The sequence below is a fragment of the Pipra filicauda genome, unplaced genomic scaffold, assembly GCF_003945595.2.
Source record: "Pipra filicauda isolate LSUMZ 115617 unplaced genomic scaffold, ASM394559v2 scaffold121_size3267253_pilon, whole genome shotgun sequence".
Lineage (NCBI taxonomy): Eukaryota > Metazoa > Chordata > Aves > Passeriformes > Pipridae > Pipra > Pipra filicauda.
The window spans coordinates 2,925,040-2,952,916 of NW_024103674.1; the positions used below are offsets into that span (position 1 = coordinate 2,925,040).

General features: G+C 48.0%; 1 protein-coding gene across 1 annotated transcript in view; it reads left to right on the forward strand.

Moving 5' to 3' along the window:
* CFAP77 (cilia and flagella associated protein 77) overlaps window positions 1-27,485 on the forward strand; it is a 60,243-nt gene extending 32,758 nt beyond the window's left edge. The window contains exons 2-6 of the mRNA XM_027739285.2: window positions 2,851-2,950; window positions 3,492-3,720; window positions 15,936-16,038; window positions 17,180-17,275; window positions 27,262-27,485. Coding sequence (XP_027595086.1) covers window positions 2,851-2,950; window positions 3,492-3,720; window positions 15,936-16,038; window positions 17,180-17,275; window positions 27,262-27,330 — 597 coding nt within the window. The 3' untranslated portion in view covers window positions 27,331-27,485. The remainder of the gene's footprint in view (window positions 1-2,850; window positions 2,951-3,491; window positions 3,721-15,935; window positions 16,039-17,179; window positions 17,276-27,261) is intronic.
* The last annotated feature ends 392 nt before the right edge of the window (window positions 27,486-27,877 follow it).

The window sequence follows — 27,877 nt, forward strand, 5'->3', positions numbered from 1 at the left end:
ATGACAGAGCACACCTATAATGCCCCAGGACAAACAAATGAAACCAGCTCATGAGCTGGAAACAGCATTTTGTTAATTTATGAATGAGAAAGGCTGTAATCTTGGATTACACCAAGCAAGATTCATTCCTGCTACATCCTTCCCCTTCTTTTGTAGGTAAAAGATGTTGGCAGGCAACCAGAGTCCTCTGAGTTCGTTGATTTTGATTCAGGCACAGATTCTCTCCATGTTCAACATATTGGACCAGATTTTTTTTTTAATTAATTATCCAGCACCTTCAGCTTTATTTATTCAGTGCAAAGTGACTGTAAAATGCCACCTGATCATAAAAGGAAACAGCATGCACTCATTTTGTGACGGAGTAAACACCCAACTGTGTTAACTTCAGGTGCTCTACAAAAGGGACTCTTTAAATTCCATAATTTCTTTCATTCTATACAGTTCTGCATTCGAGGGTCTGGAAGCAGCTTTGCCACAGGTTACAAACCTCTCTCCTTTCCTGCAGTTTCTCAGCAATTTTCTCCCATCTGCCACACCTTTGCCATCATCGCAGATTTCTGACCTCACTTAACTGATCCCGTATCGGAACATGATCCCTGGAAAAAGCCTTTTCTCACGCGCCTGAGGAACGTTACACCATTTCCCTCGTACACCAGTGACAACCCGTCTAAAAATAGCTGTAAATACAGGGGAAATAGATCAGCAATGAAAGCCACTTCATCATCCCTGGCAGAGGTTTGTGTGCTGTGCGTGAGCTCCCGACTCACACGCAGCGGGCACATATGGCTCAGCGCTGCCGGGGGGGCAGTTCACTCGTGGCAGCACTAAAAACACTCTCACTCCCCTCGTGCTCAGTGCTGGACACACCTGCAAGGGACAGTCCCTTCCTCTGCCACAGGCAGCTAGGGAAATGCAGCCATGTCATGCACAGGTTGCATCAGGTAGCTGACAGGATGGCTTTCAAAGAGGTCTGTTGGCAACAAAGGATCTGTATTTTTGCGCAGGGCAAGGAGCCTCATGGGGCTTTTGAGCCTACCAAAAGATCTTAGCAAGTCCAGAAAACTCATTTTCTGGTGGACTTGTGCTCCTGAGAGTCATGGGGATACCACACCTGCTTTATAGTGTCACAAGTGTGTGGATTTAACAGGAACAAGATGAAGCACCTCCCTCCCAGACCTGAGAAGTAAGACCCCAGATTTACTTGAAAGAATCACTGTACTGGTGTGCAGACCCAATGATCCCAGTGATCCCAAACTGGTAAAGCTGGCAGCCAGCTTGCCAGGCTCTGCAGAGGAGCAGACCTGTTGTCACACCATGATCAAGGCACCACCACCTCCCTCCTGGACACACTGATGAGGATCCCAGTGCCACAGCCACCGTGTGCTTTTAGGGCTTGTGTAGCTACATACAGAGACAGGAGCTGAGAAACCCCAAACTGAGTGCACAAAGAAATGTCTCCAGGTGAAAAAGTTTGAGGAATTATGAGCAAATTCTAGAGAGCTCAAGACAGAGCCCTCTGGAAAGGTGCCTGTTTTGGGCAGGGGTTATTAACCCTCACTCTCCAGGTAAAACTGGATCAGTGAGAGTTGCCTGAGCTGAGGGTGATGCCTGAGCTGAGGTGTGCAAACCTGGCCAGGGTTTGCACAGTGCTGACTGGGAGCAGAATGTAAATTTGGGTTTGGATGATGTTCCTACACAAGGAGCTCCAGTAAGCTGGGTCCCTTATCCCTGCTGTACAGCCTCAGCCTGCCAGAGTGGGAAGCTGGAGGTGGTTCATTTGCAGTCTCTTTTCACTTGGTCTGCATTTCATTCGGCACCTCCAGATCCAGAGAGCGTTCACCCTGGAGTGTAGTAATGGTCATCTCAGTGTTGGTGTTCAATGAGAAGCACTGGAGTAATATTTCAGCACTTTCATTCTCCCAACAAGACCTGCCAACACCTACAACACCCCAGCTCCTCTAACACCCTTCCCATGGAAAATGACCTGTCCCAAGGCACCCACACAAGGCCCTCAGGGCTCCTGGGGATTTGCTGCCTGACCCTGCTCCAGCTTTCCCTTGCAGGGACACACAGACCAAAGCTGCTGCCAGGCTCCCACCCCTTCCCTTCCCTCCTCCACAGCCTCTCTTTCAAGCAGCAATAAGGTTTCAAGACACACACATCCTGCAGTGACTTCACCATGGAAATGGGAGGGGAAAGACAAAAGGGGTGAGGGGAGGTCAGTTAATCCCACAGACACCACCAGGCTGGGACACACATGGGCTGGGGAAGAGTTCATTTTAAAACTAAATAGAAATGAGGTTATTGAGCTCAAGTTCTCTTCTATACTATAAGCCCCAGGCTCTGCTGTCCCTTCTTCATCCCCCTTATCCTCCTCCTGTAACATGCCTTGTGTCTTGATTATTCCCAGGCAGGAGCAGCCATGTGATTGTGCCTGGGGAAGTTTATGGCAGTTTTCTAGAAGGATGCACAACTTGGAAATAAAATAACTCAAAATAAAGACTACCTTCAGTCCCCCCAGCAGACACCACAGCTGGACATCCCAGCCAATCGAGACATTGACCAAACAAGAATATTTCAAATCCATATATATTGAGTCAGGACCCCTATTTCCAGCAAGACTGGGTTGCTTTATAACTCAACTACAAACTTGTGTGAAATTCAGCATCCCTTAGAGGCTTCAGCTCCTTCTGCACTGTGCTTGTGCAGTGAGATTCAAACCCCTGCCAAGGGGAGCCACAGCCACTCCTGGTACTTGTGGCCATGTTCTGTTACAAACTTTTATTTTCAGGGGCTTTACCTTATCAGAAAAGCTCTTTATGCTTCTCTTTTAACTTCACTTTTCTGCAGCATGAAGTGGGGAAGCCTCTGCGAAACTGCTACTCCCTGCCAGGCCTTGACTTTACCTATGGGATGTACGTGCACAAGAGAGATGGAGGAGTTGCTGAAGGTATGACACTGCCACTAAAATACAGATCTGCAACAAGGTCCTAATGCTAGCAGGGACTATCCTCCCATTCCCAAGGCTCTTCAATACTTCTCATCAGGCTGGAGGTGCACAACTCCAACATTTACCCACTTTCATTAATATCACACAAACTGCCTGGTGACCAGTAAAGTTTCTCTATCATATTGGAAACTTTGGGAGGCTCACACAGAGCCCAGGCAGAGAGGGGTGTGGCACTTGCAAAGGGTGATTCACCTGGCCACTGTCAGAACTCTGTTAGAGCTCCTACTTTGTGCTCTCAGGGACAATTTCCCTCTGAAATCAGGCCTCCTGAGCAAGCCAGGGTGGAGGGTGAGAAGACATCCACTTCAGATGGGAGGTGTCCCCATATGAAATGCAGTGGGACAGGATATGAAGTTCACTGCACAGTGAAGCCGTGACAAAATGCATCTTGGCCACACAGGGCCCTCGTGCACGGTGCACAGACATCAGCCTCCTTTCCCAAAGAGGAGCTAACTGAGATGCCTCTCCTATTTCCTTCCAGCCATAGGCCACTGGGACTCAATAAAGCCCAGGAAGTCCCTGGGCCCCGGGAAAAAGGTCATGCCCCGGGACTTCCTCACCATGGACCGCGGGGCCGTGAAGGCCGGTTGTACCACAGCCCGCGAGTTCGGGCTCTACTACAAGTTCATGGACATTCGGCTAAAAGATGAGAACAGATTCCTCAGCTGGGTTCCCAAAATCCCAGACATGACTTTCGGCAGGCCAGCACGGTAAGGAAGACTTGGGGCCCTTCTCAGAATGAAGTTATCCCTTCCTACCCTCACATCTACATCTCTCCCACATCCCAGCTAGCACAGTCCCCAAAACACAAGTGCCCTGAACCTGCATAGGCTGCTGCTGGGTCACAGATCACTTTTGGGGAGCAATGGATAGGGTTAAAAGTTAAAGGAGAATAAGAATTACAGAAGGAGACACAGCTGCTGCTTCCCAGATGAAACATGGTCAGGATGCCCCACAAAGGTTCTCTAAACACTGATAGCCACCTGTTATTGGAGGTTGCACTGGGAGAGGGGTTGGGCATATCCCCCCCCTTTCCACATGACAACTTCCATGTCTGATTACACTTCTGTCTGATAATCAACTACCTAAATCTATCATACATGCCACAAGACAGCCCCATTTCACCTGTGGCATTAAGGGCTTGGAACCTCTTAAAAATATGTTCAATGCCAACCCTGTAAGTTCAGGGAATATGAAGAGTTATAAGCCAGAAAAATGGCTTCCCAGGGTCAAAAAAATCAGGGCAACAGCATTTCTACTTGTCTGCACTGGTTGAAATGCTCTGGTGGAGTTAAGGATCAGTTCAAGCTCTTTATCCCACTCTCTCCCACTTGTTAGTTCATCACCCTGCATGGGGCAGAAACTGGTAGAGGAGCAGAATAGAGGCAAAGAAGGTTTTCACTGCTCCCTTCTGCTTCCTTGGGCTCCCTTCCCAATGGCTGGAGGGGAGCTGGTACAAGCTGACCCTCCAGCAGCCCCTCCAGAAGGGCATAATCTTGCCCATCCATCCCTTGCACTGCAGAAGGATGTTTAAGGCTTCACTCAGGGGCAGCTGGAGAGCACAGCAGGCTGAAAGAGCCAGTGGACTCCAGCACAAACCAGCACTCAAAAGCTCTGAAAGTCCTGCTTCTGCTGGAGCACAGAGGCTTTTTCTTGCTCTGTGCAGGTCTGGACCAGACATTAGGTTTCATTTTAAGAGCTAGATAATAATCACTACCAGAAAAATAACAGCTACAAATTCTAGAGAAAAGACATGATGAACGGCACCGTGTATTTTACATGATAGTAAATGGCCTTTGCATATGCAAATTGAATGGATTTTAAAATGGTATTTAATGACAATTTTCGTAGCAGACATTAACATTAATTGCATCAAAATGAAAATGTAGCATTAGCTTGCTGTTAGCTGCAAATGCCTCAGCTATAAAGCTTTATCTTTATCAGTATCAGCCCTCACCAATGTGACAGGGCTGCTCTGCAAATTGCAGGCAAAAGGGCTTTTATGTTGCAAAAGTATCCCCCAATGTAGACCAAAATCAACATCAATTTTGCTTTATTTCTTCATAAACGGAGGTTAAATGGCTGCCTGTAAGAAGCCTGGGCACGTTTCAAAAGTTTTAAGGAAAATGTGCAGACCCCACAACAGCAGAAGTAGTGAGAAAGGGCTTTTAATTTAAAGTTATTATTGTACAACTAGCCTGCTCCTTAATAGCTACCTTTTATGCAGACTGATTGTATTTATCCCTTTACTTTAAAAGCACGTTATAGATAAAATCAAATTACTGGGATTACCAAGGAGCTGTTACAGCCATTTTGGTAAAAGTGGGAGTTTAACACACTTTTCCATGACTGGCAAGTTAAAGAAACGAGCTCTGGTGAGCACTCCCCAGCCCGAGCTCATCCCTAGTAACAGCTCCCCAGGTTCAGCAAGACCTGTCTTGCTAAAAATGTCTTGGTTGTCAATGGATTTAAGTTGGGTTTGGACTCTAAGCCCTGTAGGACTGTGTTCTTAGTGCTGCTGACTGGGAAGGCACTTCTGGCTGAGGCATGGGCTTGTCTGGGGGCAGAAGAAAAAACCAGTGGTGTATGGTCTCTTTCCATGACTCCAAGCACTCCATGCCTGTTAGAAATAACAGCTTGGATAAACTTCTCAGGTGCAGTGAAGTTTTCCAGCAAGAAGAGAGCCTGCCCGTCATTCCCCAGCCCACAGCACAGACAACATGGCCAAGAAGGGCAGAGAGCAAAGGTGCTTTCCCACTGCACTGGAAGCAGCTGGAGACACCCTTCCTGATGCCAGTGGTGCTCTGGGACAGCCCCAGAACACCAGTGCAAACCCTCCCAGTCTGCACCCACAGCCCTGCTGTGGCTCTCCCACACCGTGGGAATTGCAGGGGCTGGGCTGCCCCCCTGGGAACAGCAGCGCAGGGCTTAGAACCCAAACAACTCAGCAGCTGCCACAGGAAGGTGTCTGTGGTCAGGGGGTGATGCACAAGGGGCTTCTCAAACCCTGCCAACTTATCTCCAGCCCTTGCTCAGCCCCAGGCTCAGGCTGTGCTGCTAAAGGCTTCTGTCTCCTAAAGACACCAAGGTCAGGAGTTCTCCCCAGGCTCACACGTACGAGCTTTCCTGGATCATCCCAAACAGAAACGAGCACAAGTGCTGCGGTTGCTATTAGTGCCTTATTAATCACGGGCTGGCCCTGCTGCTCCCCCTAGCACAGCAGAGCACTTGTGCCTGTGTTTTCCCCTCACGGTGGACGTGTGCTGCATGGAGCATTTCACCAGGCAGCCTCAGACAGAGTGGGCTTTCTGAAGCTCTGAGGCCTCTTTCCTTTCTTTTCCTGGGATATTTACCTTCAAAGGTCACCCATACCCCTCTATTAATTCCCCGTGGGCATCTTCCAGGGGAGAGAAGCAGCTCTGCTTTTTGCTGATTCCCCCCTCCCCATTCTCTCCCTCCCTTTTCCCAGAGTAATGTTTGCTACGAATCATGTGGCCAGCTTTGTTGTGAGAGTCATAAAAAGGACATTTTTCATCTCTCCTTTTTCCTGCTCTCGCTCCCTTCCCTCTCTCAGTATCAGACAGAGATTTATTCCTTCCCTGATGCCTGTGGCATTCGGAGCTGGGAGGGGTCAGGGGAGGCACTGATGGGACGATAATAGATAATGCAGTGGTTCCCCAGGGTCTTGTCCAGCTCCGGAGCCGATCCATCAGCAGGCAGTGCTCGTGCCAAGGTCAGCGGTAACGAGGATGTGGTGGGGTCCCAGCCTCCCCCAAGGGGCACCCTCCAGTCAGCCTCCCCCAGTTCACACTCCAGCTTCTGATCTCTACCAGAGCTGCCTCGTGCAAGCCACAATTTGCAAGAGAGCACATGGCCACTGAACGGAGGCGCCGGGCTAACAACACACAAGCAGGTCTACAGGTTTGTCTTCCAAGGAAAATGCCCATCATTGGCAACACCTCCCCTCCAGGAGCTAAACCCCATCCTCATGCTCTGTGCATGACATTACAGAGCTATAAGATGTGTGCAGATGAGGGTTGCTGTCCTCCTGGCCCTAAATCCCAGGTCCCTTCATTCAAAATAACCCCACAACGCAGCGTTACTGGCAGGTTATTCAACCCCACACTCTTTGCAATAATGACCTTGTTTTACAAGGGGGAGGATGGAGGGCACTGAGAGGGCTGGGGTTTGATGATAGTGGAGACCTAAAGACACAGAGGGTCTGTGAAGACTTCCAGGAGCTTCACTGGTGTCAATGAACACATTGACACAATGTCACAGCTTCACTGCCTGTCATTCAAGGTGCATTTGGAAACCCCAGTCAATGTCCAGACCCACATTTATCCTCCTGACCACCTTTTCTGATTGAATTTCACTGGGCACTGAAATTAGCCAACATTAAATGAACAGTTTTTGGAACTAGAAGTAACCACAAAGATGTGGATGCTGTCTATAGCCAGATTTTAGATTATATTGATTTGTGCAAGGTCATACAAGGAGTTTGAAGCCAAAACAACACCAGCACACAGTTGGTACCCCAAGCACAAGTTCTCTCCCCAGGAGCAAGCAGAGTGCACCCTCAGCATGAACACACTGCCCAACACTGCCAGGGCTGCTTTGAGAGAAAAGCTTTCATTCATCTCTTAGTAAGTTCCCTAAGTCTTCCCACTGTGTCCCAGAACCTATTCCTGGACACAAGGACTGCACAGACGTGCCACTCTCTGCCATCCTGCACCTGGACCTCCTTCCAACCCTGCACGGCCATAACCCTGCCTCCCACGTGCTGCCATCCACTTGGCAGTTGGCCTGTAGGTTGGGCTGACCTTGGGTGTGCTGGCAGGATTTCCCTGGCACTCTGTCATCCCCATGGCTCCTGCCGGGTCCCCCCCACTGTCTGCCTTCGCTTCAGTTGTCCCTTTCCCGAATTTTACATCCCATTTTCCTTCTATCTTCATCTCCTCCCTCCATTCCACCTCCCATTCTCTAAAACTGGTCTTAATTCTTTGGCAGCTGCTTTCACCATGTTCCTGCAGCAAACTTGCCTCCCTAAAGCATTTGGTCATTGCAATCTCTCTTTGAATTGTTACAATTGGCCAAGGGCATCAATTATCTAATACCTCCTCTTTAATTTGTATCATTTGCAATTGTCCTAATCTTTCACCTTGCCCAAAAAGGAAGGTTTCAAAGTTCATGCTCTGCTTAGCAAGTGGTCTTTCCACCCATGATGTTTTCACACAGAACAAAGTTTATTTCCAGCATCCCTTCAGCACACGGAATGCACTGGTAGGTTTATTTTTGAGACACTTGGAGAACATTTCAGGTCATTAATACGTGGCCCTGAAAAAAAAGCTACTCTAGATATAGACCAGCTGCAAAGATATGATGTTGAAAAGCAGAGGGTGTTCCTGGAAAGAACCCACCAGGAAAAGCTGGACAGGCAAGAAAGTTTAATATCACAGCAAGCTCACATCTGACCCACGAGCACTAGAAAGCCAAACAAAGAGAGTGTAAAGCCATTAAAATCCTAAGGATTAGGGCAAACAAAACTTTTAGAAAAAGAAATATCTGAGCACTGACAAAACAAGTTGTAAAAATGTGACATAGTGACTGGAATCACTGTCAGGATGACAGCGCCAGAAAAACGCAACCAAGTTAAAAAATACAGGACTCCCATCAGCTCGGATAATTACATATCCTGTCCAATTCCACAGTGAAAGGCACTTTGTGTCTCTGCCACCATTCTCACATAGCTAAGAATTTCTATTTCAAGAATAGTTTTCTTCCACTGGAAATGTTCCAGGCTGGGTATGTGCTCTCATCACTACCCAGCCCCATCCACCTGCATCTTGCTGCCTCGTGCCCCGGTGGCTGCAGCTTCTGGTTGGGCAGAAAAACCTGTTACACCCTTCAAAAACTCCTGAGTGCCCCATGAAGACGCTGATTCTCCTCCAGTGTAGTTATTTACTGCAGTTATAACAGTTTTTGACTACTTCAGGTTCACAGCTTAAGAGAAAATAAACAGGCAAGTCATGGTTTGGCATAAGGTTTGGGTCCTGCACATCAGCCACAGAGCTGGGAAAAAAAAAAGATCTAAAGAACAGAGATTTAGATCCCTTATTACCAATTTACACTGAATAGGAAAGTAATTTACTCTCTCACACTGACTGGCTGTTGTCTGTGGGTTTATCTCCATTGATTACAGCTGGCTGAAAAAATTCTTTCAAAACTTTTACCATCTAAAACTACTTCTTGCCACAAGTGGATTTTTTCCTTTAGCAACTTCTGCTTTTGCTGCCTGTGCAATGAAAACCTGGGTCAGGGAGGAATAACCACCGAATCCTTTTTGTGAAAGCAAAGCTTTTCAGCCCTCATTGACATCTTCTCCTTTCAAACAAAGTCATGTTCCCACCCATCCAGAGAGATTCAAGCATGGGATGGAGGTCAAGGGGAAGACCTTGCTCTTTGATTTATTTTGCTCAGCATTGGAGGGGGTTTTTTCTTGGTTTTTCACTCATTAGGATGTTTTGCATTTGTTGGTGGCTGCAGACTGAGCACTGTTCACTCTCAGCCATGGATTGAGACCCCAGGCAGAACAGCTCTGTCCCAGAGTCACATCCCACCTGAGTTTCTCAGAGAGTAACAGCAGAGTTCCAGCCTGTAGACAAATATGTTGAAGATAACCCTACATAATCTTCAACTGAGTCAGGCAAAAGGTATCTCCAACCCCAAAAATCAATGCTAACACACAAATTTCAGCTTGTAAAGCCAGTTATTTAAAGGGTAAAAGCTGGCTTGGTATCTTCACTGCGTTTCCATATGTGCATTTAGGGCTGTTGCAAGTAAACATCTCACTGGGCCTGGGAGGGAACAGTAAGGCAAATTGGTGCTCTTGTATCCATGTGTACTCCTAAGTACAGCTCTGAGCATCTGATAAATCTTCTAAAGTGCATGTTTACAATGGATTTTATTCTTTTTACTGTTCTACACATACGAGCCCTTGGAGCAAAATAACAGATCCTCTGACACTTAGAAGAAGCCACTGCCTCATTGGCTGCCCACGGTGAAATAATTTATATTGTTATTTCCTCACCCAAATTACAAGGATTGTAAAGAAGCTTTGGAAATTCGGAGTAATCAGTGCCTTGGCACCGCAGATCCCACAGCTGCCACACGGGTGGAAGACCCACTGTTGCAACTGAGAGTTTTGCCAGCCCAAAGACTGCAAAAAAAAAATTGGTCCCTGAGTGTTCTCTACCAATTTTTCTCTTGTTATTTTCTTCAGTGGTTAATGGAAAGTGAGGACAAGTGGAGATCATTTGGAAATGATCTTTTGGGCCTCTCCATGGGTTTATTGCCAGGACCTATTTAGAGGACCATAAAGCTGTAAGGGGTGTATAACTTTATAGTCTACAAGCTTCTTAGGAAAATGAAGAGCCTTTAGACTCACACCCAGCGTGTTTTGCCGTCTCTCCCTCTCCTCACAAACACACCCACACACGTGTGTGCGGGGACTTCAGAGCCGCTAATTGAATTCACCCCTGTGAAAAACGTTAACAAATTGTAAGTGACCTTTTATACAAATTTCAAAGTCAAGAATTCACCGCTAACTGCACATCCCTCTTCTGCCATTCACCCTTATGCAAAACCCACAAACAATTAAAAGAAATAATGAAGAGCCCAGCGGCCCTCTTTCCTAATTAGCTGCAGGAGGCAGTGCTGGGGAGTGTGGCTAAGTGCTTCAATTACCTCGGCCCTCCTCGCAGCCCTTGTTAGAGGAGACAGGTCCACCGGCCAAAGGGGAACAATTAAGGCGAGGCAGAGCCAGGCAGTTTGCAGGGGGATGCCGGGGCTGTGCCGGCTCTCCAACGAGGGCCAGAGCTGTAATCACACCCCAGCTTCCTGCTGGGCTACACGGAGACAAATTAATGGGAGATAGATGGCTACCTCCAGCCCATCAGTAACCAGGGAGGAAGGGAGACAATATAGCAGGACAAGGGAGCCGTAAGCAGAATCTTCCTGTGCTCTCAGCCCCCTTTCAGGGCAGAGGGAGCTGAGCACTAATGTCTCACTGCTGCCTGCTTTGGGGGTACCCAAGGCCCCGAGCAGAGTCACAGACCCCCCAGCTTGTGCTTTATTTGCTGAAGAAAATATGGAATATCTGAAGATAATGTGTCCAAGAGATGCTGGACACCAAACTGCTTCCCGACAAGAAACTAGTTAGACTTGATCTTGGAGGTCTTTTCCAACCCTAATGATTCCACAAGAAACAACCCTTTGCTGGTGGGAACTTCTTCTGCTGGCCTGTCCAGGAGCCACGGGGAGATCTCTGTGGAGACACAGCTATCACGGGACAAACCCTCCCCTGCATGAGGTACACTAGAAAGGAATACAAAGGTGGTGCCCCTGCAGCTGCCTCCCCTGAGGACTGAAGACCCCAAAGACACATCCTGGCTGTGCAGCAAAAGCACGTTTTAGATGGAAGGACACCAGCAAGGACTAAACCCCCCTGAAACGTCATTAACCTTTCAAGAAAGGGTTAAAGTTTCGGGATAGGCAGTGGTGCGGCAACACGGTTTTAACATCAGGACCGCAGACAAATTCCATTCTGTGATTTATCTGTTGCATAAGCACCTTTGCAGGGCCAGATCCTGCTGCCTCTAAGCTGCCGCTGCAATCGGAGCAGCGTTTTCGGCACAGCCCAAACAGCTGCGCGGCCGCCGGGGAGCCGCTGCCTGTGCACATCGTCCTCTGCTCCCTGCCCCGCTCCCCGCCCGAGCACGTCCTGACCAGCAGCGGGAAAAGTGCTGCGGGAGCTGCCTGCCCTGGCTGGAGAGCCACCCGGAAAATCCACGGGCTGGAGCTGGCACTGAAATATTTACAAGCCCCTCTGCTTTTGAATTACCCAAGAAGAAAGCAATCACAAGTCAAGTTTTTACCCTTTTACAACACAACTTAGCAATCAAATTGATTGCACCTTTCAAGGTGCTATAAACCTCCTTCCTGAGCAAAGTCCTTTGTATCCGCTTTTCCCAAGTACCTTTTTTTTTTTCTCGTATCAGTTGATATATAAACCTTTGAAAATAAGTTTGAGGGGAGACTGACAACCTTGAAACCTCAAGAGCAGCATGGCGTTGACGGGTGCTACTCCCTGAGCTGCGCATTATAGATAGATTTTAATTTCATTTTAACAAAATAGCTGTCTCCAGTGGAAGAAGCATCAAGAGCTAAATGAGGACCCGTCTTGAGCTGAATCACGCTGAACAGACCTCGGCACTGTCATTGATTTTCTGGGAAGAAAAAAAATGCCTCTGGCTACTAAACCAAATTAGTAGTCACTGATGACCAATTATTTTGCCCCACTGTGAACGGAGAGGCGTACTAAAATTCCAGTTTGTCAGACCCAAGGCTCTCTTCTCAAACACCTTTCAACAAGCGTGTACCAAAAATCCCTCAGATGGTTCTGACGCCTTCCTGTTTTCGGCAACTTCTCCTTCTCCAAAGTTTTAATGAGCTGCTGCTCCGAGGATGGCCTGCCAGAAACTGAGCCTTTCCCAGGGTGGTGGAGCACTATTTGGCATGGCACCAATCACAGCTGTCAGAATTTATACACACATACACAGAAAAGTGTCAGCCTAATGTTTGCAAATTATAATTACCATTTCTCTTGCATGTCCCTGGTGCCTTCATTTTAGATAAATCCCAGCTCTGAGGTATCAGCTGCAAAGCACTGAAGGCTCATATTGAATAGAATAGATTTAACTAGTTTGTAGCTCATTTAAGGCCTACACTGTTTTATTTTAATATTGTTAATACTTTATTATACTTTTTAACATTGTTTTCACAGTAAAATAGCCTATTAGGAGGCTGCAGCTTCTTTTCCAGGAGATTTCTGGCAGACTGGCATTCCACATTGTATAACCAAGTTAGCAGGTGCTTGTCATTTCAGTTGAAAATAGGTCTGTACCCTGACTCTTGAAAGTAAATTAGAGAGATTCTATTAAAGAGACAGGAACTGTTTCAGGGATAATAGTTTTGAAAATGTGCACAGATAAATTTTAAAATATTTAGGAAATGTCAACATTAGAAGTGGCTCCAACTATTTGACTATAAAAGGAAGCAGCTGAGGATTTTTTTTTCCCTATAATTATAAATAATTTGTTACATCCTATCAGAACTTCTTTGCCTTTCCTTTCTGTGGCAGGGTGCTTGTGCCAAAACAAGGAGATCTGAGTTACTCTGGATGAGATGGATTTTAATCTGCAATAAGCATTTTCAGCGGATGCTTCCCCTGCTCTCCCCACAGTAAAATCCTCCCAGTTCAGGAGTGACATCTGGGCAGGGTGACAAAAGGAAACAGAGCACACAAGCCCTTCATTCCTGTCCTTAAGTAACACTGAGGTGAGAGCACATTTTCCCAAAGGCCAAATAAGCTGCAAATAAGGGCTGTCACCCTGCCAAGTGTCACCAATATCGGGGCCAAACTCCCTGTCCACTCCTATGAGATCAGGGTTTGACCTACAAAGGAAAAGCTGCCTCACTGGAATTCCTCCAGTAACCTCAGTCAAAGTGTGTTACCTGATACCCCCTGCTCTTCCCCACTCTCTCAGTGTTTCTCTCAAAGGAGGCAGGAAAAGCCAGAGGAAGCCTCATGTCCTGCAGCCCCACCAGAGCTCACGTGGATAACTGAGCACACGAGTCATTCCCGCCGATTTCCGAGGCAGTTCATGCGTGTACCATTCCAGGCATGACTCTATACTTTGCTGGATCAGGACTTAAATGCGATTAATCACACGGCAGGGAAGGACCTCTGAAGAGCATCAACCCAAATGTGTCCTTTCAAGCATTTACTTACAAGCCAGCTGTGGACTAATCAGTCACCAACTGGCTGGTCCACTGGAGAAGGTAAAAGTCACCTCCATAGAGATGTGAAAACCCATTCAACTTCCACAAAAATCAATAATCAAGGACTACAAAGGCTCCGTGCTTTCCTGCATCCCTCCCTGCTACTCCTGCACACCAGGAAGGCTCTTGCCTTGGAGAGCAAAGGGGCAGGAGGAGAGAAGCTCATGTGCAATGCTCACCCTGTGTCAGGAATACCAAAATTTACACCACACGACGAGACTGGAGACCCCACACAGACAATAAGACACTTGACTGCAGGTTCACCACATCTTTTAACCTTTCTAAATATTTTGCCCAGCTCTGATCAGTGTGAAACGCCAAAATAGAAGGGAAGGAGGGGGAAGAAGAGGGGACAAAGGGTAAATGTCAGTGTCGCCTTTGGCACCGGGTGTCTCCAGATAACTGTCTGGAGCAGCAGAGCTGATTTGTAAGCAAAGGCTTGAAAAGCCCTGCAGCATGTGATCTATGAAACAGGAGGTCTGCAGAAGGATGTCTCCTCTGATATGAATGCCCCCTTGGGATGTATATTGCTGGATTGCACATCTAGTATCATTAGAAAACACGACCATAGATTAGGCTGTTTTGAAGCATGTGGTGTGCAATAATTAAGTAATAAAAGTCACCACAGGGGTGAAGGAACAAGAAACAGAAGAGTTACTATTTGCATACGCGCTGCTGGTGCCCTCTGTGATCATCAAGGATTCTCCAGGCTGCTAAAAGCTGGCGGCTGTCAATTTTGGACCCACTCCTGCCAAGAGCCACAAAGCACCAGCTCACTCTGTGGCGCATGGGCTCTTCGCAGAAAAAGACCTTCTGGTGGAGCTGGTGGCCCAGAAGTTATCCCAAATCCCCAGTGCCTTGCAGTTGGTCCGGACAGGCAGGGAAAGCACTGTCCCTGTTAGGGGAGCTGCAGCTGAAGGCACTGCAGGCCACAGGTGGGAGCTCCACAGCCATCGGCTGCTGCTGAGATCAGCAAAGTCCCTCCTCAGCAAGGTGTGCAAGGACAAGGACCAATAAAACTTGAGATCGAGGTCCTCCATCACCTTCAAGTGTTTGCTTCTGGGGGAAAAGAAGAGCAGCAGGACCACGGCAATAACTGATACGCTGTCCTCAAGGCAGGAGTCCTGCTGCTGCCACTGCCAGCTCTGCCTCCCACACTGGCTGATGAAGTTAAAGTATCCTCACTTGCAAGGAGCAAGGCTCAACAATTTCAGGCTGCAGCTCCGCCACAAGCTGGTCAGGTTAATGCCAGCTCAGAGCAGCTGAATGGGACACTGGCCAATAAGCCACTACCTTTTTTTCCTGTTTTTCTAGAAACATAGTCATCTGCAGCTCCTCTCCACTGCTGTCTCCCCCTTGCTCCCTGCACACTCCCTGGAACCCTGTTTCAGGGGGCAAATATATCTGGTCGGTGCAGCTCAGGAACTAGCCCAGGGCTCAGCATTTCAGCTCTGCTTTCTGCTGCAGACACCTGACCATCTGCATTGGGTCCATTTTTATCCCTATTCAAATTGCTTAGGACAGCACTTACTCCTCTCACCCAATCCATCACTGCATCTGTTTGCAGCCTTTGGTGCAAACATGAGAGAGATTTTAATAGCAAAACCAGTGTCATTTTAGCAAAACACATTTTGCACCCAGTGGTTCCTCCACTGGAGGGGATCCAGCCAGAGCTGCCACCCTCTGAGCTCCAGAGTGGCAACACCAAAGCCCAGCCCAAGGTTGAGCTGAAGTCTGTGGTGCTCCGTGGTCCTTCCAGCACACCAGGGTCTGGACAGAGCTGCTACAAAAGGCTGTGCAAAGATAGAAATTGTGCCCAGGTATGTGCAGATGGTGGTGTATTAACTGCAAATGAATGTGGGTTTGAGGTTTCTTGAGGAAGAAAAAGCCTTTCCCAGTGCAAGGCTTTATTCTTGTTCTCACCAGTAACACTTTCCAGGAGCAGAGATGTGAACCAGCACGGGGAGGTAAAGAGAGGCATTACCCCTGGAGATTATATTGTTGTCTTTTCAATGTTTTCCAGGCCTTCCACTCCCATTTATGACATCATCCAACACAGATACAAGGAGATGTGGATGGAGCGCCAGAGAGCCCGGACAAGAGTCCAGAAAATCGAAAAGAAAAAGGTGATAATACTGCAGCAATGCTTCCCCTTGCTGTGCACTGCACTGCTACTGGGCACAACCCCCCACTGCCCTACCCCTCGATGGATGGGGAGGGCTCTCAGCTGGGAAAACATCCTCCCTGACTACTAAAAGTCTGATGAAGCCTAACAAAGGTGAGCATCCCATGCCAGGAGCCCCTTGAACTGTCCTTTGGGCAGCATCAGCTCTGCTCAGGTTACCTGTGACAGTGGCCACAAGAGGACAGCCAGTAAATGTTGGAAGGACCAGCCCTGCCCCTGGCATGGTGTGGTTGATGGCAGCACCCACAGCAGTTGTTGGGAGTATAACACTGGGTTGTTAAACACACCAACATTGTAATATCATTTAAAAGCAGCCAATGACTGTTTTATTAGTTAATGGCTCAAAGAAGAGTCAAGCTAATATGGTAATGACCAATTTCAATGGGCTTACTGCCATCACAAACTATGCTTTATAGTTGAAATGCAGGAAAACAGTATCCTTAATTAGCAGTTCCTTTATGAATACACCAGCCTGGGATGTTGGAAAGTGCATCCCTCCTTTATCTATTAATGACTGATGTTTTTAGTCCCTAAGTTTTCTCCACCAAGTTCCCAAAGCCTGCAGCCACCAATTACTGAGCTAAGCAACACAAACCTACATCCTAGACCACAGATCAGACAGACTCCCCAGGGTTTCATGCAGTGGCCAAAACATTCACCAGGTACCTGCACTGGCTTGTGCTGGGACTATCAAGCACTGTGAGCTGCAATGAATCAGAGAGCAACACACACCAGCAAACCCCACCATGGTGGGGGTGGTGGAAGTGGCTTTCCCAGCTGGTGGTGAGCCACTGCTGTAGCTCAGGGCACAGGGCTCCCTGCAGGAAGTGGCCATCTCCCTGGGATGCTGTATAAAGCAGGCACTGAGAGCTGACAGCTGCTCATGTTTTCCTCATCATTACATTTTAATACCAGTATCAGCTGCACAGGCCTGAAAAACTGCCCACATCAGGCACTTGTGGTCATCAGGCCAAAGTGACTTTTAGCCTTGTCCACCCCAGTGTCCCTGCATTGCATGACACCAGGCTGCTGCTGTGGCTGTGCAGCCATTTGAGCTCGTTGTGGTTTCCCTTTGCTTTCAGCTGGACCAGGTGCGTGGCAATCGCACCACGTACCTGCGCACGCACCCGCCCCCCGTCAAGGAGGAGTCCTTCTGGCACCCAGCCCGCTTTGAGAAGGTATGGAACACTCTGACATCCCACCACAACCCACCCCCTGGCTAAACTCGGCTTTTCTGGGCTCTACAAGCACTTGGGTGAACTCAGGGACACCTTCTAGCCCGCATGTCCCAATAACATCCAATGAGGCTCTTAGCTCAGAGCTCCTTGAGACCCAAACTTTAAAGTGGTCCCAAATGGGTTCAAACATCAGCCCCTTTTGGACTTTAGGGTGGGACTTTTGTGCCAGTCATAAGCCCTGGAAGAGAGGCAGCAGTTGTCCAGCTAACTTATTTTCTAACTTGTGTGCACTTTCACTCACAATGAGATGAGGAGCATCTTTTTATGTATCACTGTCAGAACAGGGGTGGCCTTTGTTCTCTGCTGGTGTCCCCACAATGGCCCTACACAAACAGGACAGTCACACCTGCATTTTGGTACCCTGACATTTCATCAGCTCTCACCACAACTAATTCAAACCACACCAGATGTTTCAGGAGGCTTTCCCACCAAAGAATTAGAGCTTTCCAGAAAGCTGCACTCTTGATACCTCTCTAAACTGCCTGATTGACAATATTTATCCTGAGACTAAGCAAAGGGTCTGGCCAGGTTGTAGATGTGCATGACACTTCCTTTAATTGATCCAAATAAGAGCCAAGGTGAAGGTTTCTTGTTCCAGCACTGGGATCTAAACACCTCCCTGAATTCATCTGTGCAACCTGCTGTGCTCTGGGGTGCTTGTTTGAGTTCTGTTACCTTTATCTGTGGTGTAAATTACAGGGAAACTCCAAGTGAAGAGCTAGGGGGCATTTTAGGGAGGAAGGGGAAAGAGCTGGGCAAGTGGAATGGAAAGGAGATACCAGAAAATGAAAGCACTGAAACCCTGCAGGGAGTTTACGTGGCCAAAATCATACCTGGCATTGACAGATGCTACTGCAAAGAGCCTCTGAGCTCCCCACCCCAGCCCTTGTTCTGATGGGGTTATTTTTTTGCCACGCTGCCGATTTTTAACCGCGGTTTAAAACAACCAAGAAGCCTTGTGACTTCCTGAAGCCGATTTACTCGTACAAGTTGGGGAGTTTTGCCCAAGAAATGTGTTTTGCAGCACCTTGATGTATTCCTCTTCTGTCCTGTCTCAGACTGTCCGATTAGCATATGTCAGTAATCATTTATCCCCACTGCCTGTCAGCTCAGAGCTGCTGCTGCGGCGAGTGTCAGCGAGAGAACATGACCGATCGCTGTTAAACAGATTGTGGAAGTCACACGAGATACTGGGGCAAGCCTCCTCTTTAGAGCTCCTCTCACCCCAGACCTTTCCATCACTGTTCATTTTTCAGCCTGTGTTCTGCTTCGTGCTTTGCCTTTTGTTTCATCCATGGCTGTGGTTGGGTTCCTCCCCCAGCCACAGTTCTCAAACCTTGGAGTCTTTTCTTCTTTGTGCCTTTCTCCTTCCTCTCCTCTTCCCTGCCTTCACAGGAGCAGCATCCAGAGAGGAGGGACAGCTCATTTTGCACAGCCTCTGCAGATTTCTGTATTCCTCCTTTCTCATTACATTAACCTGGAAGGTTTGCCTTTCCACAGCTGCAGATCTAAACAGGCACAGCCCACGATAGAACTTGGATCAGGGAATTTGTTACTCACTTGACTTTCAGTGCATGGTTTCCTCCATGGAAAAATAACTTCATACATCCATAAATGCTTCCCTATATAAAAGCAGCAACAACCCAGAGAAAGTTGATTCTCAAAGACACTTGATGGCCACTGAACAGTTATTTAACTTCCACTGTAAAAGTGGGTTCTACAAAGGTGGTAGAATGGTCTTGAAAGCAGGCTGGCCTAACCCTTCAACCAAACCCAGGGACTCCAAAAGTCAATGTCAGTCCCTTCTTTACAAAGGTGACAATAAACCAAAACACTGTCTTTAATCCATCTAACACCCTCATCCTACTGTGCAAAAAAAGTATGAAAAGCAACTACAAAAATATCACTTTACAGAAAGCTTGTTAGCAGACTCCATCTGCATATTATCTCCTACCAGCCTTCAGTGACATTGTCCTGCTCTGGCCAGTACAGAAAACTCTCATGACCTGGGAAATACTCCAAACCCTGGACAAGAATATTCAGAGACTCCATTGCCCTGAGCACAGCCCCACTTTGAACTTTATTTCCATGTGACCCGAGGCTGGTGTGAGCTGCAGGAGTGTGATGTTCTCAAGCCACTTGTCCTTTCTTGTCACACTCACCCCATCATCTGGTGTCGTGCCTTTAAATCTGGCCTGCTCTGGGCCTGAGGGGAGCAATGCAGAGCACCCACCTACCGAGGTGGTTTATAACCCAAAACAGGCAGCAGCAGGAAGGTGAGACTTTGTTCCTTTGGACCCATAAAAATCAACAAGGAAGATTTTTCTACTCCCATCCAGACCCCTTACAAAGAGCTGCAGAAACTGGGCATGGATCTCACTACTGGCTCTTAAACTGGACTTTCCATTCAGTCCCTCCAAGACTCTTTCCTGGCACCTTGCTAGAGCTTGCCCAGGAAGTGGAAGAGAACAAAACAAAGGAGCTTTTCCCTCCCCACTAATTGCCTCTGCTTGCTCCCTGCGTTGCCAGAGCTGCATGGCATTACATAGCCATTCAGTCAGTAAAGTACAGACAAATTGACTATATTTTCATTTGGATTTAGGTTTCAGCCCCACTGCTTTAGAATAATGGCCCACACTATTAAGCTAACCGGGTGGTTCACAGGCTCTCCCGCACTGGGTGATCGCTCCTGTTCCGCTCTGGAGGACCAACCCGTGGTCCCCTGGGCCCCCCAGCTCACCAAGACAGACAGGTCACAGGGAGCCAGTCATCTCCTGATGGGCAGTTCATTAGGGAAAGTATTGTAGTGCGGTTTTTTAAATTATTTTTTATATTGTTTTAACAAAACCAAACAAATTAACTCTTTACTACCCTCAGCAAAATGCTTCTACTTCCCTCCTCTTCCTCAGTCATACCCCAAAGCAAACAGCCTCTGCCTTGCTCTGCCTGCAGTGACATGATTCCTGGGCTCAGGTTTTGCTAACATGGCTGGGACTGTGCACCAAAACTTAATTCATTTGTAGATGAGGGACTACATTCCCTAGGGACTGTACTCTTGGGCACTCAGCACGGACATAAATCATAGAATGGTTTGGGTTGGAAGAGACCTCAAAGATAATCTCGTTTCTACTCCCCTGCCATGGGCAGGGACACCTTCCACTAGACCAGGTTGTTCAGAGCCCCTTCCAACCTGGCCTTGGACACTTCCAGGGATGGAACATCTGTGCCAGGACCTCACCACCCTCAGAGTGAACAATTTTTTCCTAATATCTAATCTAAACCTACTCTTTCAATTTGAAACCATTTCCCCTTGTCCTGTCACTACATCTCCTGTAAACAGTCTTGCCCCATCTTTCCTGTAAGTTCCCTCACTGGTACTGGAAGGCTGCAATCAGGTCAGCCCAAAGCCTTCTCTTTCCCAGGCTGAACAATCCCAATTCTCTCAGCCTTAAATACTCCTGTTCCCCATATTCATGGGCTGTGTCCCATCCCTGTGTCACTCCTCACTTGCTGGCTCAGGCAGAACAGTATCCTTGGTGTCAACCAAATTCTGGAAAAGATGTTGCTGCCAAAATGCAGCATCCCCACAGCCATGGCTGTACCAGCATGGGGTGAGGCTCCAGTTACCTCCATCTGCACGTTTGATGGTCACTGCCTGTACTGGGTCTGGCTGAGATGGAATTCATTTCCCCAGAGCAGCTTTGCCTGGGAAGGGGAGTGATCAACGGGCTGGGTGGGCACTTGGTGTCCAGCCAAGGTCAACCCACTACACTACACAAACCAGTAGGGCAGTGCTGGCCACTCTGTGATAGATTTCCAGGGCTCTGTCAAGTCAGTCCAGAAGGATTCAGGTACCAACACCTCCCACAGCAGCGCTGTAGGACAGAACCCACCCGTGTGTCAAAACACCTCCGTGCACCGCGCCACGGACACACCAGGCCTTCCCCTTTGCTCATTAGACAATTCCAGCTTGCACAGACACTGAGGTGGCTCGTTTCCTTGACCAAACAGGGGGGAGGGAAGAAAAATGCAGCAACTTTGGACAACACTTTTGTCACCAGCACTGCCTCCCCGAGCAGATGAAACACGCGGCGCTGGGTGCGCGCTATGAATAAGCGATAAGCCATTGACGAGCAAGTGTTCGGGTACCTTGGCAAAAGACTTAATTTGCAACCTGGCACAAAATCAAAGGCTCTGTCAGCGGCTGAGCGGCTCTCCCGCATCTGCCTTCGCGTTACCTGGGAAAGCTCTGTCAGGTAAATTTCCACTGAAAGTAATTAGAGGAATCCCCACTGTATAAACTTTGCGGCAAAAAATTCTGGGCTCCGGAATTTGATTCTCACCGGGGATCCGATACCTGCTCGCAGCCTGATCCTTCGTCAGAATTAACAGTGGAGGTTTAACACGTACACACAGAAGTGTTCCACATTTTTTTTTAATGCCTTACCTCTATTTTTGTCTACAGAGCTGAACTGACAAGCACAGCTCATGTAATCGTGCAACTGTTGTCAGAAAAGCCATAGATTCTGCTTAAATAACCTGGGCTTGATGCACACAGCACAGGGTGGGCTGGCTGTTCAGATACAGCATTGGTCCTCCTGCCTTTGAGGGCAGAAAAACTTCCTGGACTTTGATTGTTATTGTAACTTTTCTCCTGGGGCCTAAGTAGTGCTTAAAAAAAAATAAAGCAAGGAGTTCGTTCCACCATAGTACCAGATCAAACCTCCCTTCAGCTGGAATTTTGGCTGACCAAAAAAAATTAAAATCAGTGTCACCAGATGGCTGTTCAGTGGCACAGGTGACAAGAGTTGGTGGGTCCAAGCCCTGCAGTGACAACCCAAACCAGCATCACTGGCTTGCAGCAGGCACAATGCAGAAAGAGCACAACACCCTTCAGGGTTCCAAATGGGCAGCAGAGACTCAGGCCTGACTATGATCCCTGCACATCTCCTCGGGGACCAGAGCAGAGGTGTCACCTCCCACACTGCAGCCATTCCAGGACTAACTGCAGGCTCTGGGCCCCTCTTGCCATCACTACATTTCCTTGCACATTCTGGAGGTTTCCTTGGTTTGCCTGATAGCTGAAGCTTCCAGCAATAAAACTGCTCAAATCACAGCAAAGCATCTTCATGGTTCAGCCCTGGACACTCATCCTCTCCCTTCCACCCTAGTGCTGCCCTCTGCTATAGAATAGTTCAGGGTTTGAAGGGACCTTTAAGGGACATCTGGTACAACCCCCCTGCAGTGAGCAGGGTCATCTTCAATAGATCATGTTTCTCAGAGCCTCATCCAGCCTGACCTTGAATGCTTCCAGGGCATCCACCACCTCCCTGGGCAACCTGTGCCAATATTTCAACACTCTCATTGCAAAAAAAAAAAAAAAAAAAAAAAAAAAAAAAAAAAAAAAAAAAAAAAAGAAAGAAAAACCAAAAAAACCCAAACACAGCCATGCTTCTTATATCTCACCTAAATCAACCCTCTCAGTTAAAACCATTACCTGCCTTGCTCAGCCCTTTCTTGTGTCTCCCTCTGCCATTTTCATCCCCTGATTGACACAACCAAACACCACCCTCCTCGTGCAGCCTTACAGCCTGGACCCTCTCCAGGGCAGGCTCCACCTACATCCAAGCCCCAGCATCCAAAGGCAGCACAAGGAAAACTCTTGGCAACCAATTCCCATTGCTGTAATACAGATATTCCACTGTGAAGGAACAGATTTTGGGTGCTCACAGCTTCATGGCTTGTAGCAAAGTAAAACCACACACACCGTGTTGGGTTACAGGTGAGCACCTACCATTGCTTTCAGTGCTACCTACTTCCTACACAAATCCACAGAAGCACTTCTGAAATGGATTTGGGATTTCATTTGTGGACCTGTTCTGACTTCTGCAGAGATGCTATTTATCAACAGACAACTTTAAGTAAAACTCTTGCCTGGCATGAGAAGGGTCAGGATGCAGATCTCAAGCACATGAGGTGAAAGCTGCCGGTTCTGGTCTGACCCAAAACACCAGGGGCACGTGCCAGGTTACAGCTCTAGTGGGTTAATTCTCCTTTCCTCATACTATTGCCCAAATCAAGTGACCGGTGAACTCCAGCAAATATCTGTGGACATTTTTTTCAGGAAGAAAAGAAGAAAAAATCCCAAATCTCCATGGGACTTTAAAATACGGCAGCCAAAAATTGCTGAGCACTCTTTGAAACCTTCTTGGCCTTGAAGCAAATAAGGATCATTTAGCCCAGGCTCCCTTTTCCTGCATTCCCCTCTGTTCTTAGAAAGGTGGGGAGAGAAAAATCAACCCCATTCATTAAGCCAGTTAAGCGTGCCAGTGGCAGGAAAAGCCACAGTATTTGTAACCCTAATAATCCAACGCTCACCTCTGAGCACAGCTCATCTTGGACAGAATAACGTCTGTTTTAAAAGTACCTGCCTCTCTCTAACTTGTCATGGCATTTGTTGACAACCCTATTGAAAGCCGCTCTCGATGCGGCTGTGAAGGATCTTTCAGCACCTCTTTCTCTTTCCTAGACAGTTTTTGAAAGGGAGGGGAGGAAAAGAAAAAAGCCATCAATACAGGGGGAAAAAGGCATCAGCAGCCAACATCGGCTGATGAAGCGCCTCACCTGGGCCCCCAGCACACCGCCTCCAATTAAATCAAAATGGTTTGTTTTTAATGGTCTTTTACACTGACAAGTGGGCTATCATTCCAGGCCTAGAGAGCTGTCAGGGAGCCGAGGCAAATCCTCCGTTGATAATGCCCAATGCTTCCAATTAGGAGCCGAGGCCGCTCCTGGCGCACTAACGATTCCCCAGCCTCCCCCAAGGCCCCTTCGGCGTTGGCTGTTTCGTCTTCCCTCTTCCTCCGCCGCAAATTACTGACACAAAACGGAGGCGCCCCGGTGCCTCCTCACCACGCCGGGCCCCGGCCCTGTTGGATTTAATGAGGCGATGGAAGTTTTCGCGGATCTTTCGCTAAATTCTTTTCTTGTTTGACAGCTGCTTGAGTGTTGACCTTATAAAAGATTTAGTGTTTCTCATTATTTTCTGTCAAGCTTTACAAGTGATAGCTTCACGGGAAAAATCATTTGCATCCCGATGCGCGCGGTTTTTTTGTCTGGGCAAGGGGGATGCTCGGCGCGGTGTGCACGCCCTGAACACCCTACTCCCCCCCCTCTGCATTGTTTATTTTACTCCTTCCTCACCCCTCCCTGGAAAAAAAAAAAATCTACAGATTTGTGTTGTTTTGGGGGAAAAAAAAAAAAAAAAACAACAAAAAAACCCAACAAACCAACAACCAAACCCACAAACAGGATAAGACTTTAAAGGCCCAGGACTTGTTAGACTCCTGTAAATGAGGGAGGTTTTGAAAAAAGAATAGGGATTGGTTTCCCGTAAAGAGAGCTCAGCAAAGTGTTTTGTCACCCGCTAAAAGGATTCGATCAAATGGATGATGGAAAAACCGGGCTGAGCCCCGGTGCAGCTTTGGTGTTAAAGTGAAAAATCGTGCGAGGCTGGGGAGCTGCCTGTGAGCAGGTGGGCAGAGCCAGGCAGGTGCTGGGAGAGGAGCAGGTAAAGCTGCATCTCCCTGCAGCCCAGTGTGGATCCCTCCAGGGCAGGGGGACAGCCTGGTGCTGCTTCTAACTTGCTTCAGCCCCTTTCATGGGTTCTTCCTCAACAGCTCCTACAAGTCATCACAGTCCATTAAATCCTATTAACTAAAACTCCTCCCACATGAGCTGAGCTTACTGAGCACCCAAGGGTGCTCACAGTGCCCAGCACCTACAGCACACACACCCCAGCACCAACTTCAACATGGACAAGCCCAACACCCACAGCACCCACAAAACCCTGGTCAGTCTCTGGGGTTTGCTGCCATCAGGGGAGCTCTGCCTTCCCACTGCACCAACTCAGCATGTCTGCATCTCATATGCGATTTCTGAGCCCTCCATTGACATACCTACTTTAATTTATCCTCCATAACTAAGAAACCCAAATTAAAATACCCCCCAAATGCATACTTAAGTTTTAGGAGTGGTATTTTTTGTTGCACCTCTAATTCTTTGAAGCAAACACAGATATGACATCCCAGCTCCAAGGGTCCTGCAGGTTTTCATTTGTCAGTAACAAATGCAATGAGCAGCAGCAAAAACATTGCTCCTCATCAGCAGCTAAAGCCCATTGTAGCTCCATCATCTGCAAGGAAAACCACCCAGCTTTTACCTACGAACTATATTCCTGTCCTGCTACAGCCAATGCTCCAAATCCATGATTCAGACAAAATCCTGACATAACAATCCACTACAACATCAGAGTAATGGCAAAAATCATCAGGAAGTACCCTTGGGTTCATCATTTAAAATATGAATTAGAAGAATCCGAGATGAGGATTCATCACTGGCATTGACTTCTCAAGACCAGTCTCTGTCATAATAAGACCTTTGACCCAGGGACACCCTTATCTGGGCTCTAATTACTGGCCTTCATTATGAGAGGGTTTCTCATTTTTTAAAATAGCACTTGTCCCTGTCCTACACCTGGTGCTTCCCACTCACTCATGCTGAGGGCAGGAGCTGGAATCCCTCACAACTTTGTCAAGGCTCTGCTAATTTTAATCACTGCCAGTTGTGGCTCAGTGTGACATTTCTCACCCCGTAGCTTTGTACCAAGTTTGGAGTGAATAAACTGCTGTTTCCTTTCCTGTGGCTTCAACCCAGTCCCAGGCAGAAACTTCTCTCTGCCCAGTTCCCAGCACGGGTGGGTAAGGGAGCACAACAGAAAAGCAGAGGCACATCACAGAGAAGCAGCTCAACTGTCCTTACTTGTGAGCACTGGATTTTTCCAACAATCCCAACTCTGAGGGGAAAAATGTGTGCATCTTTAATAGGAGGTTGGAGTTGGAACAGCCAGGGATTGTCCCTGCCAGCTCCCTGGGGCTACCCACCTCCTTTAGCAGCCCTTGGTTCTGCCTCCCCCACCTTTCCCTCCCAGAGAGGGGTTATGTCACTGCTGCTACTTGTGAGAAAGCAAAAACATCCAGAAACAGCTGTCTGAAGTTAGGCACTCAAATGCATATTTAAGTACCTGAACGACTTCCTCCAGAGAGGGGGAATAGCTAAATACGCTTTGTTTGTCTTGATTAATGAGATCACTCGCAAGCTTTTCAGGGCAAAGACTGCTCTGTATTTTTACATATGCAAAACCTGACATCCAGCCAGCCTGAGCAGGGTGGGGGAAGCGGGAGGCAGCTCAGCACATCCACACGAGGCAGATGTATGGCACAGGGAGTTGGGCTGGGGCAGGTAAAGCCCGTGGCCCCCCATGGCAAACCCACTCCGTGCAGGAAGACACATCTCAGTAGCTGCATCTCCCGTGCAGGGGTGCTGTGTGTGAGCCCCACTGCTCACACCAAACGGCCCTGGGACCTTTCTCCCCCAAATTGCTTCCCCTTTGTTTGTTGTCACGGGCATTTTTTCACCCTCTCCCCACCTCGAAGGTGATTCCTGGGGAGATGCTGCTTCTGTGTTTGTCACCCAGATCCTGATCCCAAGTGTCTTCCCTGAGAGCTCTGAGTCCACCCTGCCCCCTCAGTGAAGGACACAAGTCCTGTGTTGTAGAAAACGAGTCATATTTATTTCAGGGTCCACCTTAGGGCATTGCCAGCCTTTGAAAGTGTCAGACAACAAACACACCACAGTAAGACTGCAGAGTTTTGTTACTAGAGCAGGATAAGAACCTGCTGAAGTCAATCAGAAAACTACTCCTCATTTTAAACAGGTTAAGTGTTTAACTTGAGCTGGAGCAACGTTTTCCAATCAGACAAAACCCCTCGTGCAATCCGCAGTCTCTTCCCTGTCTGTGCTACAACCTACTTTCTGTGGCTGACTGCTGGCTGTAACCAATCCTCTCTCTGCTCCTTCCCTCACAGGCTGAGCCTCATCTCAGTACTTTTCCAGACCCTGAAGCTCGTGAAAAGGCACTCAGTGCCTCCCATTGAGAAGTGCCTGCCAGAGGTGCTGCCCTTCCCCAGAGCACCCACCCATCGCAGACCGTGCTGGGCACTGCCCTGTGACCCCACACAGACTTTCTCTCAGGTTTTACAGAGTTATGCTAATGCAGATACAGCCAAATAAAGCACAAGTATAGCAGGAATGATTCTGTCTCAGCCTATTCATTGCTTCATGTCAAGGGGCACAGCACCTTAGTCTGAACACCACTGTTCTCATCGTGCCCAGGGTACCCCAGGAGCAGGGCAGTGTTCAACCAGCACAGCCCCACAGGGAAAGCAGGACAGTCTCCTTCACTGCTGGTTCTGAACAATTACATTAAATGCAGTTGATATCAAATCTAGAATATCTCATACTCCATCAGTCCTCCTCAGTTCTTTGCCAAATCACTGCCTGATGCAGCAAAGCCCTTGCCTGTGTGAAGGAATCCAAACACCTGCTTTAACCACTCTGCCAAGCTGAGGCCTCACCACAGAGAAAAGCCTCCACTTGAAGGTGACTCCAGCCAGCTCCACACTCACCCTCCAAGAGCTGCTG